This window comes from Littorina saxatilis, linkage group LG6 (genome assembly GCF_037325665.1).
Source record: "Littorina saxatilis isolate snail1 linkage group LG6, US_GU_Lsax_2.0, whole genome shotgun sequence".
NCBI lineage: Eukaryota > Metazoa > Mollusca > Gastropoda > Littorinimorpha > Littorinidae > Littorina > Littorina saxatilis.
In genome coordinates, this window is record NC_090250.1 from 29,593,448 (window position 1) to 29,616,639 (window position 23,192).

Genomic DNA, 23,192 nt, shown 5'->3' on the forward strand with positions numbered 1-23,192 from the left:
CATCATTCCAAAACTTTGCTTGAAGAACACACATAAAAAAAAACTGCTGCTCAGCAAACATGAGAAATCGAAACCTTGCGTTTAATCAGAGATCTGTTTGCAACACTTGTCATGTGTTTATTTTTTGTCAGCAGAGAAATCGAAACAGTCAAGATGCTCATTCATCTGGCATGAAACGAGTGCGGGTAAAGCTTCCTTGGCTTTTGTTTGTGGTTGTTCTTTTCCACTTATTTATCGGTTTAAACCGTTTCTCTCCATGGAGCGTTGACACCTCTGGCCGGTTTTTCTCTCAAGAAAAATAGACACACTCGCACCTTTGCGAGCGACCCTTCGCATTTCTCAGCGACATATTTTCCCCTTCAGCCCCGCTCGAAAGAGTAACAAACATGGCGTCGGACATTTCACAACTGCCAGAGTCTTGGGTGCTTTGATAAGGGGAGCCTGTTTTCTCGCGTTTTAGCCCGTGACAATTCACCCCTGTTTGGATAAGAAAGAGAGATGCGGTTTCTAAGATGGCATGTCACTGCTGGTCCCGGAGGAGATATTTTTTCGAGGCTCTGGGATCTGGGAACAGTTTGTTTTCCTTGGAGGTTTTGTTTCCAGTTGTCTCCCTTTGTTCTTCTCTTACGACCGCAGTGAGAGGAACACTGAAACCGCTGTTGTCAGAAAGGGAAGAAGATTCTCAAACGGCTGTTCCGTGTAAGAACCGTGTCTTCTGCAGATACCGTATCTTTCCGACATTTTCCCCCCTCGCACACTGAAATTGCGAAGCATATCATTTGTCTTGGCCTGAAAATGAAAAAAGCAGAATTTCGTTTGTAGTGTGTCTTTTACGAGCCATCCGAGGGAAAATTAAAACAGGATAGTGCAGCATTATTCTCTGTCGTATTTCCCTGGGGAACGTAACCCGATTTCCAGCAAGGAAATTCAAATAAAGCAAGAAAGACAAAGATCTATTGGATTTGTTCTAGAAAAGGCAGAGCTTGAAGGTCAGTAAGCCCTGTTCTTTTTTTTAACTAGCGAGAATCTAAGTGCGAACGGATTACTTCCCTTGGATACATGCGTTAGGGAATGTTTTTTAAAGGCAAGCGAGTGGAATCTTTTGACTCTGGCGAAATAGCTTTCTGGATGCTTGCCCAGGTTTTCTGATCCATGTGCATTTTTGTGACCTTGCTTAAGTCATAACAAATTATAATATCTTTCCCCCGGGACAATTCGTGGGACATACACAATAGAGACATTTTCAGCAGTGGAAAAACGAAAACTTTCTCAACAAAGGAGACGATCTCCTACTTTTTTTCAAATACTTAGATTTAAGAAGAAGTGCAACGCCAGTGTTGGGGTGTGTGCTACCAAACTAAGGGAAAGAACGTGTCAAACTTATTAACGCTTGTCCGGCACAGAACTCTTTAAACGCGGATTCTCTTCTTTGACCAACTGACGAAAGAACAGGCATTACTACTCAAACATTCAGAACTGAATGACTTCCGCCATCAGAGCATTGTCATTTTTCTGACTGCGTGATTTGTCTCTCGCGCCCTCTGCCATGAAAAGCCACACGCCACGCGTGGTAATGTTTGGCACGTGCTGCAGCTGCAGTCGGTCAGCTTTCTGGGTGGAGACCGCCCCACCTGATCCCGTTACGTCGAGAGCGCTGTTCTTTCTGATTCACCGCGACAGGCAGGATGATCCCCCATGATGCTGTCACCTTGATACCCGCCACCCTTTCTCTAACACCCTTATATCAAAGGCACGCTCCATTGCCGCTGGCCAAACAGAAGACTCTGGCATCAAAGACCCGCAACAACAGAGGCCGAGAGAAAAGCACGGCAGGCTTCTGATGAAGGGCTTGGCAGGTGGAGCCGTCGTCTTCTCGCCCTCCCTCAGATCTGACGGCGCCTTACGTCAAGCGCTGCCAATTTGCTGCTGGCTTGCAAAGTGGTCGGGTGGTATATGAGGCAGGTACAAGACACCTCGGCGATGACGGCTTATGATCGCTTGCCAGAAGTCGTACTCAACTGTGAGGGTTGCTCGGCTTTTTTGACAGCTTCAAAACATTTCACAACTGGGCAGTTGCCTAACACTTCGTGGCCTTGAGTTTGACCTTGAATGAAATGCAGAGTTCACTTTCGAAGTGGTCGTAGTTGCCACTTAGGGCCATATTTTGTTAATACATAATGTACTATACCTTACGTGGTTGTGGGAGCTTTGTGTCCCGCTGGCCAAGAAATGCAGACTCTCCGTCAGTATGCTCTTTTCACAGCAAAATCTGTACGGTGGTCTTCGCTGTGCAAACTTCCGTAACTTGGCTGTAAGATCAGTTGGCGTGTGTCTGTGTACTGGATGTTTGCAGGTGATGACTGGGTGAGAACGAGCCCGCAAATCCTCGCTTTAGCACCTTGCTTCGCTGGCTTTTCTATGGGTTTGCACCAGCCCTTGTGTAAAGAGCTCACCTAGCTCAACATCTTTTGATGCCTGGAGATGAGGATGCGATGATGATGAGGCTTTTTGGGAGATGGAAAATTTGGTGGAGGAGATTGTTGTTTTGGAGAAGTGTGGGTTTTTTTTTAAAGACGGGATACTATTAGTTGCTTTTTTCACCCAGAGACTCCATGGCTATGCTTAAAGGCTTCGCTGCACGTGCAGTCTTGGTTTATGTGTTGAGTATGAAGTGTGAGTGTTTTTATCTTTTATTTCGGAAACAGTAAGGATAGGCACGTGGGCAGAAGATTGGCGAAGGAAGGGGGAAATGCACAAATGATGTAGCTTAGTGAAAACAAGAAAATAAAATACCTACATTTAAAAAGTAAGTTTTATGGTTTTAGATAGAGTGCTTACTGTCTACAGTTTTCACTGCCGAAAACAGTGAATATATCTGTGAGAACTCCATTCAAGCAACAAAGAGGTAGCTTTGTTTCCAATGTGACAGGAGCTCGCTTCTTAAGATGTGATGCACGACACGCATAACCATCTGTGCATCTTTACTGCCTCATAATGACATTTCTAGCACTCCGATTCCTATCAATGATTGTCTGTCTCTGTCTATCTTTACTGCCCCTAAACGGCATTATACCACCACCTCCATGATTAGTATCACTATCTTCCTCGCGTATATCTTTCCTAACTTAGAATGACTTTACTAGCTCTTTGCGCCGTTATCACCACAATACCAACAGTAACTTGGTTCACATTAACGTCTACTTAACGTATATCTTCGCTGCCTTTTAATGACGTTACTAGCTCTTTAGGCGTATGTCAGAATGGAGACTCCAACAGTGCTTTGATTCCTATCACTGTCTACCTCATGTGTATGCGCACTACCTTGGCCTGACGTTAGAAGGTCCTTGGGTCGTACCGGTGTGTACGTTTTTAAGAACTAAACAGGGCCAGAATGGCGTTTGTAGTTTCCTGACTCGCATCGCTGTCTGCCTCTTCGCGATTTCGAGCCGGTATTGAGATGGAAGTAGTGCTGTACTCTCCATCGGGCCAATGAGAGGAGGGAAAGCCTCTAGTACCTCGTTAAACGCTGACTGAGAGACCCAGGGGACGTCAAGATAGGGAAGCGGGTGTAAGCAAATACTGGTCACTTCTGGCACCCGGGAGAGGGCGCTACAAGCATCTCCTCGGCCAATCAGCTGACGAGACTCTTTCATCGGGCAGCCAATCAGAGAAGAGGTCTCTTATCTGCCAGCCAATCGGGCAGCGACAGGTGGCGAAGGGTTCTCAGGGGGCCATAACTGTCTCCCGGCAACTCCCGTTGTCATAGAAACGTTATCGTGGAGGGTTGGTTACAAGGAGCTGGAAATGACCACCGCCCTGTTGGTCGTAAAAGACCCGGACACTGAGGATAAGAAGGCTACTTAGCAGCGCGGTATATAAGCACAATAAATCTCCATAACGAATAAATGCTTTTTCGACGGGAGTTCTTCCTAAACATATGGTCCACAAACGTAACATTTTTTGGTTTAAACAATGTTTTATACGTGATTTACATGTTCATGAGATTTACATTGTCATAAAGTGACGGCTTATGGTGACTTTCTTTTTTCTTGATCCTTGATAAAAATGTTTAAAAAAAACACAAGATAGGTATGTTACAGGAACGTTAACTTTCATTGTCTCGCTTGTGTCTTCCGAACGAGCTTTGGACAATTTGTCAGATACGTATATGTGGACTGGGTGGCCGAGTGGTAACGCACTTGCGCTCGGAAGCGAGAGGTTGCGAGTTCGACCCTGGGTCAGGGCGTTAGCAATTTTCTCCCCCCCTTTCCTAACCTAGGTGGTGGGTTCAAGTGCTAGTCTTTCGGATGAGACGAAAAATCGAGGTCCCTTCGTTGTACACTACATTGGGGTGTGCACGTTAAAGATCCCACGATTGACAAAAGGGTCTTTCCTGGCAAAATTGTATAGGCATAGATAAAAAATGTCCACCAAAATACCCGTGTGACTTGGAATAATAGGCCGTGAAAAGTAGGATATGCGCCGAAATGGCTGCGATCTGCTGGCCGATGTGAATGCGTGATGTATTGTGTAAAAAAAATTCCATCTCACACGGCCTAAATAAATCCCTGCGCCTTGAATATGTGCGCGATATAAATTGCATAAAAATTAAAAAAATAAATTAAAAAAATCCCTGCGCTTAGAACTGTACCCACGGAATACGCGCGATATAAGCCTCATATTGATTGATTGATTGATTGATATATTTTCTGTATTATAAGTGTTCGTCTGTATGTCCACTTAAAAGACCGCGAGGTCGAAGACCAGTGACCGTAACGTTTCGTTTTGTCACAATTATGCGTACCTACAACATACCTTTCTTATTTTTTTTATTCTGAATTTTGGAACGTTGGCAGTCAATTTGTTTTTGGATTTCTTGATCCTTGAGTTTAAAACGTTGACCGTCAATCTGTTTCTAATGTCTTCCCAAACAGTTATTCTACCTGCTGTCCATGTTGTCCGTCCTCGTTCTTCTTCACGAACAAGTGCGGTTGAAGAAGAAAAGCGCAGTTTTCCCAGCTGAAAGTTCAGAACTAAACATTCGCGGTGTTACAGTTGCAAGGATTGTTTGGAGACTGAGGCAGGGTCATGGTAACCGTTCCCGCAAGATAGTGCGTATCACCCGATAAACATCGGCCATTTTCTGAATTTCTAGAAGCCGTTTAAAGACTGGTGATGGAACACCAGGGAGGCAGTGAATGCAATTTGCAATCCGTGATTGCTGATATTTTCTCCCGTCAGTGATTGTCTTTCCATTTGCTGCAAGGCTTTCCAATTGCCACAACAGCAAACGATAATGATGTAGGCCAGTAGAGTTGATTGGATCTATTGCTGTAGTGCTAGAATGATGCATTGCTTGACGATTGGACATTGCCGATGTACTTTCAGGAGTACACAAAGTGCACGTGCTTACACTGTCTGTGTCCTACTTTCTGATGCTGACGTTGGATTGCAAACAGAGGCGTGATTGTGGGGGTGTGGTTCATTGTGTGTGTGTGTGGGGGGGGGGCATTGTGTGTATGTGTGTGTGTGTGTGTGTGTGTGTGTGTGTGTGTGTGTGTGTGTGTGTGTGTGTGTGTGTGTGTGTGTTACCGTGGGTTTGTATTTTAAAGTTACAGATCCGGTTTCTGTGATGCAATTATCTTCTCTTGTCCGACGCATTCCAAAACGCCTGACTGTCTGTCTGTTTGAGTGCATAACATTCTGTGGGGTTGTTGTTTTTGTTTTTGTTGTTGTGGTTGTAGTTATTGTTCACACATACGGATTCCCATCGAGGTTTTTTTTTATCTCCCTGAGCTCACAAGAAACTTTTGTCGTGTTCATTTGTATTGTTCGGACCCAGGTTAGACACCAGCTGTGCTACTGGATTCTCTGCTTCCTCCGTTCCTATGGTTACTTTAATAATAACAAGAGAAAAGGTTGAGTCGTGCACAAAAGCGGTCTTCTCATGTTCCCACCCCAACCCCGCTCTAACATTGTGCTATATATATACGGTTATGTAACACTCACCCTCTCTGTCTCTCTCTCTCTCTCTCTCTCTGTCTCTCTCTTTCTCTCTCTCTCTCTTTCGTTCTCTATTTCGCTCTCTATTTTCGCTTTCTCTCTCTCTCTCTCTCTCTCTCTCTCTCTCTCTCTCTCTCTCTCTCTCTCTCTATCTCTCTCTCTCATCCCCCCGATAACACTTGCAAAAAATCCACCAGTAATCACCAACCAACAGTTAGGAACCCTTAGACAGTGAGCAGCGAGCGGTGAGCACAGAGAGTGTCGAACAAAACAGCGGAGGGTGACAGGTGCAGGGGAGCTGCACTAACACATCCGGGCCCTTGTCATGTCGTTTCCGCCATGATTCATGCTCCCGTCTGTTGTTTGGGACTCCGAGACTGATTTGTTGTGTCTCTGTCATCCCCTGCATGCTCTCTGTTCTGTTTTTTATTCGTGAAATTTTCGTTTAGTTACGATTGAGGTTATTATTATGTGAGTCAGATAGTGTGTGTCAGTGTGTGTGTGTGTGTGTGTGTGTAGCATTGCCTCCCCCTCCCTAGTCTTATTAAAGAAAACAACCCTATCTCAGTTAGACTACATGAACTTAGGCATTCTTCCTCTGAAGGCAAGGCTAAGTTATATTAAAGGTACCCTTATGCATAAAATTATTCATGGATGTGTACCTCAAACCCTATTTTCCAAATTCACGTTAAAAACTTCACGCCAATTGATTAGACTGAACATGCCTCTGCCTAGGATTGACCTATTCAAATCTAGTTTAGTCTATTCAGGTAGCAGTCTCTGAAACGCTCTTCCGACAATCCTACGGCAAACTAGCAGCACACACGTTTTTAAGACCAGATATACGTCTTATCTCATGAAGTCTAAATAAACATCTGTTGTCGCTAGAATGGTTGTTAAAACCAACAACCGGTGCTTTTTAACAATGTATTATTATTTTTATATACACTGATTTAGTTTCGAATGCAGTGTATGTCAATGGGTATGGCATTTACAGCTTTGTTACGTCAGTGCAATCTACTCTATAATTCTTAACTCATGTCAAATGAACTTACATTTTTCATTTAAGCAATGTATTGTATGTAAATTGATGATATGTTCTTACTTTCATTTTATTATAATCATGTAGCAGTAGTTTTCTTTACTTGCTTATTCTTTAGCAATTTTAGACTAGTCCCTCTTTAGGGCGAGGGCCAGATGTAAAAAAGCAGATCACTGCTTACTCTATTACCCTCGTTAAATAAAGAATTGTTCTTGTTCTTGTTCTTGTTCTCACTTACCCTTTCCTTACCCTCCGTATCCTCTTCCCCCTTGAATATCGCATGGATTAAGAATGGTAGTATTTGACATTTTTACACACACACAAAACTATTGAATAATCCAACAAAGAAGATTATGTTGATTACAGGTTTGTTTTCAGAAGAAGAAGAAGAAGATAATAGTACTTATGTTTGCATATTTCTTTGTGTGTGTTTCAGCGATGTCGATGTTTGAGGAAGGGAAAGTGGCCAAAGCGGATGCAACTCAGGATGAAGCAAACAAAAATGGCGTCTCCGATTCTTCCCATCACTCCACGTCTAGACCAGGTCAAGGTGAGAATCCTTTACTCTCTCTCTCTCTCTCTCTCTCTCTCTCTCTCTCTCTCTCTCTTTCTCTCTCTCTCTCTCTCTCTCTCTCTCTCTCTCTCTCTCTCTCTCTCTCTCTCTCTCTCTCTCTCTCGGCAGTATGCAGTTGTCTGTTGCATCTCCTTGTCTGCCCCCCCCCCCAACCCACACCTTCTCCTCCTCATTCGTTTACTTTCCTCATTCTTCTCGTCGTTAACTTCATGTTTTCTCTTTCGTCATCTTCTCTGTCCCACTCTATTTTGTTCCAGTGCCGGAGTTTTGCCTTTGAACATTGCCACCTTGTTTTAGTGTTTGTAAAACTCGAGGACCTCTCCAAAATTAATAATTGTTCACCCCTTCAAACTGCTGGTCAACTGCTTTCACAACACAGAGGACTGCCGAAGAATACTGTGCACAACTATAATAACTCAATCCATCATTGCCACGCACCACCACCCCCTAGACCCCTTCCCCACCTCCCAACGCCCAAGCCCAAAAAGCGAAATTTGATTGACATGACAGTTCCTGTGACCCCACCATTGACTGAGTCAGTGACTAGTTGAGCGTGTGGATGTTTTAATGCCCTCTGTCTTAGTCCGGCTCAAGGCTACCATTCGTTTTCATTTATCACAGAGAGCCAGTTGTCGTTCTTGATATTGACTGTGACAGCGCCACGATGGCTCCGGGTTTTGTTACTTTTTTTTCTTTCTTTTTCGTTATTTTTTGACAATGATGGATTTTAAATTCCGACAGTAAAGAACGAAATTGTGAAGAAATCCGAAACAAGTTGACTGCAACGTTTCAAAATAATGATTGAAAATAAAAGTAAGAAAGGTTATAGTAATTGGAACGTTGAATCACAGATTCACAGCAAATTGAAACAAGTGCAAACTGTGAGAAATTATTATTCATTGGAACAAGGGATGAAAGCTCAGTTGTTTTATCAAAGTTTCAAATATAATGCGAGAGTATAATTATTCTTACATGAGAAATGAAACGAATGATACATATTACACGAGTAAGCAAAAGTCGAACACATATTTTGGATTTTAGTGGGAATCTCTGATTAGGATCATTTGAACAGACAGAATAATTTTAAGAACCTTATGCCCAAGAATGTAAATGTGACTGTAACCGATTGCACAACTTAAACTTCAAATCGCATTTCAACCCAACTATCTTAACCTCTACCCCACCCACTACCACTCAAAACTCCCTCCTTTTCCTGGGAATTAACTGTGTCATGATGAAGTTGACAGTGTGAAAAACTCATCATGGAAATTCGCGAGACACACGGACCTGTCCGCGCCTTTCACCCCCGCATTCGTCATCATTATCTCCGCCATTTTTTAACGAACTTTTCTCCCTCCCCACAGACGCAGGGCCAATGGGGCGGGTAAATTTTAATTAGATTCAAATTGAGGAGAAAAAGTGTAATTATCCTCCAACCCATGGCGCCTGACGGCATCTTCCGGAAACCGTGTGTTCCTCGCGAGAGGCGGCGAGATTTCACGGTTGGCGAGTCTCGGGGTGCCCTGCCCTAAATGAAGTCTCGGAAACAACGAGTGTGAACGAGTTGATGGCAACTAAAACGATGAAGTCACCCCTACCGCCACTACAACAGCAACGCATTTCTGAGGGAAAACGGAAATGGGGAAATGGGGGAGAACATCGGGGTGAAGGTGGGGGTGTTGGAAGAGAGAAGGACGCGAGAGCTTTGAACAGCCAAGGACATAGAAAGAAAAAGAAGGAATATAGAAAATGGAGAATAAGGACATAAAGATAAATCAAAGTTGGAAAGTTGCCGAAGTAATGAGAATCAGAAAACGATTAAAGTCGAAGAGTTTGAGTACAGAGAGAGACAAAGGGACAGACAGACAGACAGACAGAAAAACAGACAGACAGAGGTGAAGAAAGAGACTAGTGCGCACTACACACACACACACACACTCACACTCGTTGTTTTGTTATATGAAGTATTTAAAGGCCCGGCAGGAGTATATAAGGAGCCTGACCTTCTGCGTTGGCAAATCATTTCAAACCTCTTGCAGGCAACGGACAAATACTGCTCCTACATTTTCTTTAATATCTCAGTTAAGCATGAGTTACGGTGTCAGATTTTTTGTTCACACAGCTGGTTTTCACACATTTACCGCCCTATGCACTTAGATAAGGTTAATTCTCCATAATAAAGAAGATATTTGTAAACAAACATTTCAATGGGGATCTTGTTCAAAGAAAAGGGCGGAGTCAACACTCTCCGACGTCACAGATTTACACCATGCGTTCCAAAAATAGCAAAACACGTGGCATGCGGCAATTTGGTTCCAGAACATGCTGTCTCAGGTGCATGTGTATTTGTTACATCGGATATGAAGAAAGAAATGCAACTAACCTTTACCACCAGTTGTGGCCTTGATAGGGTATTCCTGTGGGGTTGGGATAAAGCTCTCTCACTAATTTGAGCACACAGTCGGGCATCATAAATTTTCTCGGTTAATGTTTACCCGTGTTGGATTGTCTTGATGTAAGGAAGACGTCTTTTTCGCCAAGTACAATGCACAATTCCAAGCACCGCGTCGGTCTAGCATGGACCAATACTTCTTGTAGAGTACTTTTCTAACGCCGGAATTCCTGCGGTGTGGCAATTGGCCTGTACCTAGCCACCTCTGGCGATGCCGGATTTGTCACACAAGGGCTGCAAAAACAAAAGGCACACTGGCCTACCCCAGAGGAGAGCACTGTACTAGGACCCGTGTCTCCGCTTTCACAATTGCCTCCAGGATCAGATAACCAGGTCTGCACCCTAACGGTACTACACACACGAGAGACAGCCTAGCGCCTCTGTATCGAGGTCACACGATGATGGCCCAGCACCTCTTGGTACACAAGTCGAATCTTTTATTACACACCTTCGAGTTTCAAATGGCCACTGATTCTCAGTAAATAGTCTCCTTATTGCGTTCTCCTGGTCACTTAAAAGTTGAGAAGTGTTAAATCAAATTTCGCCATTTATTTCCACAGACAGAAAGAGATGTCAGTGCAATACAGCTTACAGACCGCAGCCTGGCCCTTACTAAGTTACTATCACCATCGGATGTTGGAATGTGAAACACTCAGGTTTTCCCGCCATCTGTCGACAACACTGATTGTGTTAGAGGCTCTCGCTGGGTGGAATAACAGACCGTGTTCCAAAGTATGCGTATACACTACGCAGATTATCACCGTTGACTTCGTCTACATGGTCCCGCTAACTATAATTACTGTCCCTGAAAGTGCCTCACAGGATGGGCAAGTTTACTTTCAAAACAGAAAGGGGTAATCTAAACTCGGTTTGTTCTAAGTGGACATGGGAAACAAAGGGACTCGGATCTTGGGTCGCCCCTGGCAACACAAATGGAAGAATCCAGGATATGCAAATGGTCTTCTGCAGTTTATTCCAAGGTGGTAGGGGGTTGAAAGGGGGAACGAACGGGAGGGGGGAGGGCGGAGGGGACAGTGGTCGGTGGAGCTACTATACTAAGACTGCAGCAATGTAGACTGGTGATGTGAAATCATCACCCACACATTTCGAGGTACCCTCCCCCCTCACCATTCGGTTCACAAGCCTGTTTTTGTCCTTGGTCAGTTTGAAAATGATTGGTTTGTTCAAGTATTCCGCCAAAAAAATGCGCCAAGATTTCCCTCCTCATTTTAGTGGTGTTTGACGCTTGCCCCACTCACTTAGTCAGAGTCTGATGCAAAAATTGACTCCAGAATTCTGTTCATTGACGTTGTGACGTACTAAACTTGTTTATTGTTCTCGGTTTTGGCTGATTCTGTGTTGTTTTTCTGTTAATATCAGCGAAAGTACCATCATAGCGGTGACTGAGTTACAGCAACCAAGACTAAGTTTCATTTTGTCCGTTTGACTAGCCTGACATCTACAGCCTTGACATTGTTATTCTGTTTCTCTCTGTGTGACTGATTTTTTTGACACAAAGGTTCTCTGTGTGAAAGTTCAATTGTATTGTAAATATAAACAAAATACGCAATCAATATGCAAGATATCACAAATGTTCAGAAACGAAAATATGTGAAAAACTCTGAAGAAGCTGAAAAGAAGAAATGCTGCTCGCACAGACAGAAAGCCAGATGGTAAAATTCAGTTTAGCGGTGAGAGAGAGGAAATTAATCTTATTTACGCCCAAGTTCAAAAGGTTAAAACATTTTTGGGAGAAGGAAATCCAAACAAAGAGCTTGTGGACACTATCTTGTGCTTTTTTTTATTGACAAAAACATTGAAGCTGATTTATTAGAGCGCCCTGGTGCCCCCGCGTCCCCAGTGCACTTTGGCCTGTTCGTGTTTACATCGCGTGCCACGCGTTGTGCTATTTTTGCTAAGCCCCGCCCCTTTTTCTGTTGCATTATGGGAGAGGCCGGATCGGCCGTGACGTGTTTAAGTCTGGATAGGTTTGTGTGCAGTTTTCACTCGTTCTCTATCTCATTGAAATAGCAAATTTGGTTTGGTAGATTGATGCCCACGCCAGTAGAGTGCCCATTATTATGCTTGCCTTCTGTGAAGAAATAGTTCACACACACACACACACACACACACATGCACACACACGCACGCACGCACGCACTGTAACACACAGACACACACACTTACACACTACACACGCACGCCCACACACACACACACACACACACACACACACACACACACACACACACACACACAAGCCAGGACACACACACAAGCCAGGATAAAGAACGACCGTTATGTACGCCCTCTCTGCTACTCTGGGTGATTTATTCTTCTAATTTGATACAGGCGGAAGATTAAAAGTAATGGATCCCGAACATAAAAAGAGCAGAAATGATGTGCTTTTGTTAGAGATGAATTGAGAAAATCCCCTTGCATTCATTCCCTCCCCATCCGCCCCCACTTTGCCCACGGTTACTGCTCAGTCCTCATACCCTGTTTTTCATCCACAATATAAAGAAAATCAGCATCTAAGATAAAAATAAGAATTTAAAAATAAAATAAATTTGAATTAAAAAGTTTTCAAAAATCAATTCAAGGGTAGGTAAAAAAAAAAAAAATGTGAGGCTTAGAGTGCGACATTAATCAATAAAATAAGAGAAAAAATGAATAAGCTTAGGATTAAAATACACATAAGCAGCACAATGTTTTTTTAAATGATCTAAATTAGGATGTAAGAGAAGAAGAGCAGACGAACGATAGCTATGTATATAGCAACCTCTTCCTCCCACGATTCTCGCCACACTGCCGCAGTGCGTCCCGTAGCTAGTCTATCAGTAATAGCGTCATATCTCAGGCAGCCTCACGCGGTAAAAGTCTTATCAACCAATTATCTCATGGGTGCGATTAGATGACAGCCCCTACACGGCGCTAAGGGCCTTCCCACGTGATCACCATCCCACCCCCTGCTGCGCTCCTATTGGGTGGATGGCGGGGTTAAATTGCAACCAAGTATCTTCCGTGTTGCTTTCTTTTTTTCTTGTTGTGCCTTTTCTTTCTCGATTTTCTGCGTACTACATAAATGATACATCTTCCACCCCCTATCTTCTATCATTTTGTGAGATGTTGTTCACACACACACACACACACACACACACACACACACACACACACACACACACACACACACACACAGAGGCACGTTAAGAATGTAATACACGTGTAGTGTTTTAAAGCAGAAGTTAATAACACCCAATTCTTACCGATTTACTTATCAACCTACCTCTAGAACCCCCTAAAAGGAAATCGCGTTAAAAGTATGTTGAATGATTTAGTCAGTGCGTCGCATGTCTTTTTACGTTCCAGCAGTCCTGACCTATACTCAAGACGTTCATTATTTCTTGACTGTTTTAGTGAAATTGCTAATCCTCCAAGTCACCCCTTTCTTGCCCATACACATTAAGTACTGACTTCACGGTCGCCTATTCTGTCACAGGTTCTAATTTACCGCCACCACCGACGACGCCCATTCCACAAGAGCTGGTAGCAGGAACACCTATAGAAGGCAAGGTGCCGCCAAAGAGTTTCTGGCTGAACAAGTTCGAACAGGACAAAAGCGGTTTCGTCAAGTTCGACTTCAGCCTGGGCGGGACGGCTATGTTGGGCGTGTACGGACGACAGAGTACGCCTCCTACGTACGTGCAGTTCGACTTCTTCAAGGTCTTGGACGGCGCGAGACTGAGGGCAAGGACACGGAGAGATTTGGTGAGAATCAGTTTCAGTTTTCTTTGTTACAGTACAGAAGTTCGCTGTTAAACGACACTGGCATACACAGAGTCAAATAGGAAACATGAATATGCTGAAAAGAAGTAACTGCGCTCTTTATACCGTTGGTTGAAGAAGGTCATTTTAAAGTATTTCAGTATTTCTAAGTATTTCAAAGTACAACGGCTGTCAAGGGAAATAGTCTTAATTTGCCTTTGGGGTGAGCATGACATGGCATAGCTATATTTTAGCTGTGTGGATCTATCAAAATGAAAGCGAGGACGTTGTTGTTGTTGTAGTTCTTGTCCTTGGTGTTGTTATTGTTCTTGTTTCGAGAGAGAAGAAGATTATAAGTTGGTGCGGACAATTTGATACGCTCGTCTTCGATAGTAACTTGAAAGATAAAAGTCTTGGGGGAATTGTATCAGTGCGTTGCATCATTGTGTTTCCATTGCCTTGTAACATTGCATTGTGTCATTGCAGACCAACCATTTCAACTCTAAGGACACCTCAGTTATGGAGTTCATGAACGCAGGAGTGTGGTTCATCGGGGTCTTCAACGACGGTGAGACGCCTCAGACCGTCAGCTTCGTCCTCAACCATCACGGTGAGTGTACACAGCATTGGACATTGGGTCCTTGAAGGGATTGTATCATTGCGTTGCACAGCATTTCAGCTGTAGTATTACATTGACAGGGATGTTAGTGGAGATTATTTTTATGATTTTAATAATATTGTAATGTCATATTAACATGATGTTGAGACAGACTGAGTTATAAGTAGCAGTAGGATCTATGGGTTCGTGTGAGATACATATCTACTGTCTGTACAATGACTTTGTTTTCCTTTGTACAGCCGTGGAGAGTGAATGCCCCAGTAACTGCAGTGGACGCGGGGAGTGTGTGGGCGGACAGTGCGAGTGCTGGGAAGGATTTCACGGAAAATTCTGCTCTCTTGGTAAGTAGCAATAGACGTTTCCCGGAAATAATTCTTGTCAGGGTTTTCAGCGGCCCCGTAGAGAAAGAGCCCCTTTACCTCAGCAAAGCTTTTCAAAACGAGGCGGAGCATGTTCCACGCTTCCGATCGGCTTCATCTTGCGATCGCGACTAACAATTAACTCTTTCGAAAATCGTCTATTAAACCATATCTCTTTAGGTGGGTTTTTTTCAGCGTTCATGTAAACCTTGAAATTGAATGCAAAGAACTTAGGGACATGTGAATGTTAGCATTCTTCTCGTGGAATGGGTTTATCACACATCTGTTGTTTTCTTCTTCTTTCTTTATTTGGTGTTTAACGTCGTTTTCAACCACGAAGGTTATATCGCGACGGGGAAAGGGGGGAGATGGGATAGAGCCACTTGTCAATTGTTTCTTGTTCACAAAAGCACTAATAAAAAAAATTGCTCTAGGGGCTTGCAACGTAGTACAATATAATTATTACCTTACTGGGAGAATGCAAGTTTCCAGTACAAAGGACTTAACATTTCTTACATACTGCTTGACTAAAATCTTTACAAACATTGACTATATTCTATACAAGAAACACTTAACAAGGGTAAAAGGAGAACAGAATCCGTTAGTCGCCTCTTACTGGGGAGCATCGGGTAAATTCTTCCCCCCAACCCGCGGGAGGGGGGGGGGAGACATCTGTTGTGCTTTACATGGGAAGGAACGAGACAGTTGATTTCGGGTGTCCAAGTGCAGAGATGGTCTTATCTCATTTTAAATTTTTTTAAAAATAGATAAAATTAAAACAAAAGCACCCCCCCCACACACACACACACACACACACACACACACACACACAGATTTGAGGTGGATAGCACAATTATATACACAGGAAGGTTAGTAAGTTTAATATGTGCTTTAATTAGCTGGTCACGGCTTAACGATTGTCCACTACGGCTGGCATTCTGTCTTGTAATACGAGGGTTTCTCCTCCAGACAGAACGCAGTCTCCTTTGCGGTGGATGAATAGAGGCCCAGCAGACATCCATTGTAGCGATCAGTGCTGATAAAAATGTTAGTTTTTAGAAGGGGTAATAACCGTTTCTTATGTCTACATTTTCTCTCTGTAATTTTTGTTCGTATATGTAATTTAAATTTATTGGCATGCCTAAAAAAAAAGGGAAAGCTTAATTTTGTTTAAAAACGATATTTTATTGCGTAGATGCAGCGCACTAATCAGATTATGCACCTTTGCCTTCAAATACAATTAGGGAAAGGCATCTTCTGGAGGAAAAAGACAAAAAATGAAAACAAAGTCAAGGGAAGGGAAAAAATTCGCTGTGAAGAATGAGAACGTTGCAGTCTTGCGGAAAGCCTTCTCATCACCACAAATCACGGAACCTCGCGGGAAGGATCATCTCCCCTGTTGAGGCCCACGCCCAAGATTTATCTCCCTTGTTCTCGCCTCTCGCGAGAATTCGCCCACCACTTCAGTGCACTCTTGTGCACTTTAAAAAAATCAAATTGGAGGGAGAGAGAAAAATCATTAATACAAGCTAGGCTGAGTCGAGCGTCGCTTTTGTGCGGAGGACAGTATTGGTGTGTAATTAATGAACGAGGGAGTGAAATATCGGTCCTGAGTATTTTACCCTGCTGAGGTTTAATTCAGTTTTAAGCCTTTAGGTTTGGGAGCCGTTTTAAAGGCTAAGGAATCTTGGTTTTCATCAATCTTTTTTCGTCCCTCTTTACTTTTTTCTTTTTAGATTTCTTCCTTCTTTTTTCCCCCTCTGCCTTGGTCCCTCCCTGAAAGCTTTTTTTCTTCGATTTTGAGCATGTTTCTTTTCTTTCTCTCTGTTTTCTTTTCTTTTCTTTGTTGAATGGTTTTGCCGAAAGAGTTTCATTCTTCGCCGTTCTTTTGTTTCCATGCCCCACATTTCTTTGTTTCTTGATTTGAAGATGAATATCGTTCGTTCTTGGACAGTTTGTTAAGAAATATTTCTGCACGAGTGTTGTACAACTTGTCGTTAATGAGGTGGAAGTTATAAGTCAGCCCCGACATCAAAATGGTAGGTTACCGTGAATATGCATATTGTAAGCTGATCACGTGCACAGCCTTTAACGAACATTTTGACTCGCCTGTTTTGTCGGAGAGTGGTACTTTATTAACTTACAGAATGCACATTCTTTCGTAGGTTTAGTGGTGGCAGTCATGCAAGTAAGTGCTTTTTATAAGCAGAACAGAATTAACAGAGAACAGCGGGCGAGGATGTAGCTCAGTCGGTAGCGCGCTGGATTTGTATCCAGTTGGCCTCTGTCAGCGTGAGTTCGTCCCCACGTTCGGCGAGAGATTTATTTCTCAGAGTCAACTTTGTGTGCAGACTCTCCCTCGGTGTCGGAACACCCCCCGTGTGTACACGCAAGCACAAGACCAAGTGCGCACGAAAAAGATCCTGTAATCCATGTCAGAGTTCGGTGGGTTATAGAAACACGAAAATACCCAGCATGCTTCCTTCCCGAAAACGGCGTATGGCTGCCTAAATGGCGGGGTAAAAAACGGTCATACACGTAAAATTCCACTCGTGCAAAAAACACGAGTGTACGTGGGAATTTCAGCCCACGAACGCAGAAAAATAAGAAGAACAGAGAACAGCAGACAAGAATTGGCAAAGTTCAGAAAGCAGAACATGATTAACAGAGATCGGAAAGCAGAGAAGAAGACAGACGAGGACACGCGTTGCCTGTGACTGCGTGTGTCCTTGGCAGCTACCAAGACCGATGTCGACTTCACCCTGCTCAGTGACAATGAGGGACGCAACATTAGCACGTCTTGATTGAGACGTGCTTAACTGGACCACAAGGAAAGAACAAAATGACATCGTGAATGGGGTCGAGAGCGCACCAGACTGAGACTGAGTGAGGCGCACAGTTCAAAAGAGAGAGAGGGAGAGTAGATGGGAGGGGGGGGGGGGGTTAAAAAGACAAGAAGGGACGCAAACAGGCATGCAGACTGATAGTTCTTGCAATAGGAGGGATGGTGATAGTGCTAACTAACGTTGGGTGTGGAGATGAGAAGTATTGTCCGTTGAACATAGAACATTGAACACGTCTGTTTTTCTCTGCTCCCTGGCATAGAATGAGAAATATATGAAGTCTGATAATGAATAAAGTAACAAATGTTGTACAATATTAAACATCGTCAAAATGTACATCAGTGACTAAATGTTTGGTCAAGAAAATATATTTAAAAACATTTACAACAACAAAAAAGACCGAGCGTTTGGAGACAGAAAGATAAAGGAAAAATCTCCAAGGGAAATATGGGAGAAACGAACAGCAGTGAACATATGAGACAAATGACAACAGTATATAATATGTTTGATTGAAAGAGCGAGGCATACCAACTGCAGTTGACCTTGAGAAGAAAGGAGGGACAAACAAGTGCGGGCAGTTTGACATTTTACAGATCAACACTGACGAAAATGCAAGAAAAAGACAAACATTTTGCAGATAAAAAAAACCACCCTAAAAATCAAAAGAAGAAAAAAGAAAGATATCCCCAAAGAATGTGAGAATACCAGAACATAGAAAGTGAGTCATCGGCCGGCCGAGTCCACAGAGCTAATTGTTTGAAGGCCCTCTGCACTTGAAAATAATCACCGGCCCAAGCAAAGCGCCGCTAATTCATCGAGGCCCCTCCGCTCCAGGACAGTTCGCTCCGTCTTCCCCTTCCTGCCTCCTCCCTTGGGGACCCCCTAGTTCTGGGAAGACCGTTGTCTTGGTGTGGGTGGGTGTGCCCCGGGGATGGGATGGCTTGGGGTTGGGATGTGGCTAAAGACAACAGCTGATGAAAGACTTGATCGTCTGGTTTTGGTGATGGTATTTTTTTAAGGAGTGTGAGGGAGGGAGGGGGGAAGGGGGGTAGAGATATGATAAAAGATGTTGTCACACTATAGTTGTAGTTGTGGGGGAGGAGGCGGTAGACCTTCAGGGCGAGTGAAACGCTGGGGGGGGGATGTGCCCCGGGTCAGACACGCCTTGGGGTGGGGGATGTTAAGGGGGTAGGGGGTGAGATGTTGAAACAGGGATTGGTGTTTGGGGCAGCAGAGAGGGAGTAAAAGACAACAGTTGCTATTTTTATAGAATCCAGAATTGCTTTTTGTGCAGGGTTGGGGGGGGGGGGGGTAGGGGGGTTGGAGGGAAATATATAGGCAACAGTTAGAATAGGGGACAGGGTCACAGACTGCAGTTGGTGAAAAGGTTTGTCGTGTGGTGGGGGCTTTCCAGGAGAACATGGGAACAGAAGCCCGCACGCTCACACATACACGCAAACGCACCCACGCCCTACACACACACACCTACGTACGCACGCACTCACACACATACACACACATACACAAACAGGCCTTGTTTTGATGATAAAAAAATAAGACGCAGCATCTCAGGGATGGGGGGAGTGAGGTGCCCTTGAGTTCAGAGAAAGAGAGAGGTTGATGTGGGGTTTTCACAGCAGTTGAAAGGGTTTCTTTGTGTAATAAATAGATGATTAAGAGACGTCAGAAGTCAAGAAGTGCATTGCTTTTAGTGCAGGGGGGGGGGGATGATGGAAATATAGGCAACAGTTATAATACTCACAAATTATGAAGGTGGTTTAGAGATAGGAGGGGGGGGGGGGATTGAAGGAAGTCAAGACATGAGCTGTGAAAAGTGTTTTTAGGGGCTAGTGGTTTTGGGAGGAGGGGCGGTGTGTGTGTGTGGGGGGGGGGGGGGCGTCTGTGCTTGTCTGTAAAAGGGGACAGGGAAGGGGAGGTGGCATGACGACAAGAGATGGTGAACGACTTTTACTCTATGGTATGCTGAGGACTGGGTTGTCTGCTTCGTTGATGAGGGGGGCAGAGGGATGTTGAGTGGGTCTGTTGGAATTCGAACGAAGAGTTGTTGGAAGAGAGAGGCAATTGTGGTTGGCTGCAGCACAGATGGCGCGGGCATGATGGGGAAGGAGTTAATTGGAGTGGGGGTGGGGCTTTTAAGACAACAGTTGCCGAAAGGCTCTTGTCTTTCAGAATTCGAACTGAGACTCGTCTTCTAGAAGAGGAACAACTCAGAGTATTTGCAGAGACAGTGGTGGGCTGGGATGGGTTGGATGCCAAACGACGGGTTTTGGTTGTCCTGGGAGAGCGTAGGGGAGAAGGGGGCGAGGGAGAAACAACAGTTGTCAAACGGTTTTCTCCCTGGGAATTCTGGCCGAGACTTGTTGGAAGAATTCGATGTAAAACAATGATGGTGATTTGGGAAGGGGGAGTCGATGGAGGGAGGGGGGCTGTGTTTGCTATGAAAGAAAAAGATGAGTTGAGGGGGCAAGGAAGTTTCAAAGACGACACTTGCTAAAAAAAAAAATTAAAAAAATAATCCCCCCTATGGAGTTGGAGCTGTTTGGCGAAGAAGAACAAGAAAAATAGTCGCAAGAATTGAGCTCTGTCAGAGGACTTTGTGAGAGACTAGGAATTGAGAGTGTATGAAGGGGGGGGGGGTTGAGTCCGAAGACTTGTAGGTTGATTATACGAAATGCATTTATTTGAGTTCGTGGAAGAATCGTATGTGGTATTCATTCAGCAGTGGAGAGAGTGTTGGGATGGAAGGTGAATGGTAGAGGTGAAGGTTGTTGGTCGCACGGGGAAAGAGGAAAAAACTTATTTAGTTGCTGAAAGAGTCTAGGTGCTTTTTGTAGGGCCGGGGGGAGGCTAATAGGGTGTTTTTCTGTAGTTGGAATGGGGGATAAGCAAAGAGAACAGTAGCCCAAGGACCTTCTTGGGAAATCCTGAGCAAGGCGGAAATCCTGAGCGAGGCGGACAAAGGGCCAATAATACCTGGGAGAGGACGGTGTACAGTGAAGAGAGCGCTTTGAGATGGAGTGTGAAGGTTACAACAACATTTATTTACTCGTAAATACAGTTTGTCCAAGAAATCGACCTACGACTTCTGGACTGCAAATCGAGGGCCAATTTCTTGAGGCTGCCAAAGGGTAATGTTTGTAAAAGGGGGTAAGGTCAACTACGCTATGGTCGCTTGTTCAGACGATGCGTTTTGACGGTGCCAGAAGTGGACCTTGAACATTACCAGAAGGGCAAACAGAGACAACAGTGACACACAGTACCAGGGGAAAATTGGATGGTTTGCGGCAACAGAGGGGGAAGCAAAGACAACGGTTGTAGTTTTGGTTTCTCCAAAACCACGAATTGTTGCGGGAGATAGTGGGGGATAGTTAGTTAGTTAGTTGTTGCTTTTTGGGTCCAGCGGACCATATAGGCCAAATCAGGACCCCATAGTGGGGGATGGGCATACAGATCCTCTGGAGGATGACAGGGGGACAGGCAGAGACAACCCTGCCGATCAGTAGTGGAGGCAACATGGGCAGCAGTGAGGGAGTTAAAGACAACAGTTGCTGTTTTCATTGAATCCAAACCGTGAATTGTCACGGGAGATAGAGGGGGAGGACAGACAGACGAACAACAACCGCAGGGTCTAATAATACAGGTGAGGGTACTTTAATGAGTGAGGGTCAGGGAAGCAAGGGTTAAGACAACAGAAAAAGGCAAGCTTTGATTGACTTCCTACGGAAATGAAAGTTTGCTAAGAGAAAACCCAGCCGTAGGAGAGTATCCCCTTGTGAATATCTCTCAAAACTGATAGTTGCCGAGGGAATTAGCTGGTGACGCATTGGTTCCATACTCTCCACTCCGTCCTTAGCACTAGTTTTGAGATTTGACCGAGCAAAGGAAAGAAACCATCATTGCAAAACTTTATCGTGGAGCATCGAAGGTTGACCCAAAGGCCTAGCTAGAAAAGCATCTTGAAAAACCTATTCTTCCTCGAATCTTGCTTCGGCTAATAGAGCTAGGCTCTTCCAAGAGCTGGTGGATACTTTGGAGACGGGAGAAGTTGCTGTTATCCCGAAGACTGTTAAATTAACGGCTTTGTTCGTAGAATTGGAGCTTAAATCGACACGAAATGTAGACTTCCTGTTCTACTCGAAAGATGGTGGATTATTTACATGGATGGATAAAGGATGGGCGCGCTTTGTAGGTGTTGAATGGCAAAACAAAGTCACTCATTTTCAGAGAGTGAAGAAGTAAGACCAGAGAATCGTCATGGAATTCGAGGTTTCTACTTCTCTGGATCCCCCGTAAGAGGGCTAATGTGTCGTCCCTGGGATGGGGGGGGGGGGGTGGGGGGGGGGGGGCTTGCTGATTAGAGGGACCACAATAAAAAAATATTTGAAAAGGAGACGTACTAGGCAAATCAATGGAAAGCTGCGCAACGTAACTGTGACCAGTTAACTTCAGCAGCAGTCTACCAAAGCTGACAATCTCTCTCGATTAGTCCACGACCACGTCAGATCCGATTGTCGACAGCATTTCAGTCTCAGTCAAATGGGAGGTAGCAACAGGAACGAGCTTTTTTTGTGAGTCTGGTAGAACCCAGACTGAAAAGACGACTGGAATCGGGGAGGGGAATTGGAAGCAGAGAATCGGGGGGTGATTGGGTTGGGGGGGGGGGGGGGGGCAGTGCATGGGGGAGGGATGAGTAGAGGCTGAAGGGGGAAGGGGGATAAGGTGGGGAGGGGGGCTTTGTCGCATGTGTTTTGCCGCTAGCGGACAGTGGGGCCCTTTCAGGCTTTGCGCAACTGTTGGAGAAAATTGATTTGAAAGTGTCTGCCACACGCTGACATTGTTCTCCACAATTATGACAGTTTCCCCTCAATCCTTTAGTCTCAACTAAACCGCCCCTGTCCTTGTCTCGTTTTGGTTACAAGTGTCTGTTCTCGTTAGCACGAGAGCTGGGCGAGAGTTACGAGCTCGGTGCGTCCCCCTGTGTCACCATCAGTGACGTGGCTCGTTTTCTTTTCAAATATTTGATTATTTTTTTACTCGAAGGAAAGGAGTAGTAATTGATACGGGTTGAAATTGTAAATAATTATTTCTATCATCTCGCCCGAAGTCCCTGAGTCTTTTGTGAAGGTGTCCTCGTATTTCAGACAAATTAGTTATGTTGCTGCATAGCTATAGTCTGAGGTATGATTCATCCAGCGCCAGGCTTTTCGAATTGATTTTTTTTTTTATCCTCTTTGAATAACGCTTTTTGCATGTTAGAAAGCTTCAAGGTTGTCCTCTCATTGTAATAGGTGTTTGTCACTGACAATCGAACAATTTAAATTCTCTCTCTCTCTCTCTCTCTCTCTCTCTCTCTCTCTCTCTCTCTCTCTCTCTCTCTCTCTCTCTCTCTCTCTCTCTCTCAATCTTAATTTCTCTCCAGAGTCTGTTTTTTTGTGTTTTTGGTTGTTACATTTAGTCAAGTTTTGACTAAATGTTTTAACGTAGAGGGGGGAATCGAGACGAGGGTCGTGATGT

At 44.3% G+C, this 23,192-nt stretch overlaps 1 protein-coding gene across 2 annotated transcripts in view; it reads left to right on the forward strand.

The window, feature by feature from the left end:
- The window catches only part of LOC138968961 (teneurin-m-like), a 118,254-nt gene that overhangs the window by 48,078 nt on the left and 46,984 nt on the right, over positions 1–23,192 (forward strand). For both annotated transcript variants that reach the window (XM_070341643.1, XM_070341645.1), the window contains exons 4-7: positions 7,482–7,595; positions 13,571–13,839; positions 14,323–14,446; positions 14,695–14,796. In XM_070341643.1, the coding sequence (XP_070197744.1) occupies positions 7,482–7,595; positions 13,571–13,839; positions 14,323–14,446; positions 14,695–14,796 (609 nt within the window). The remainder of the gene's footprint in view (positions 1–7,481; positions 7,596–13,570; positions 13,840–14,322; positions 14,447–14,694; positions 14,797–23,192) is intronic.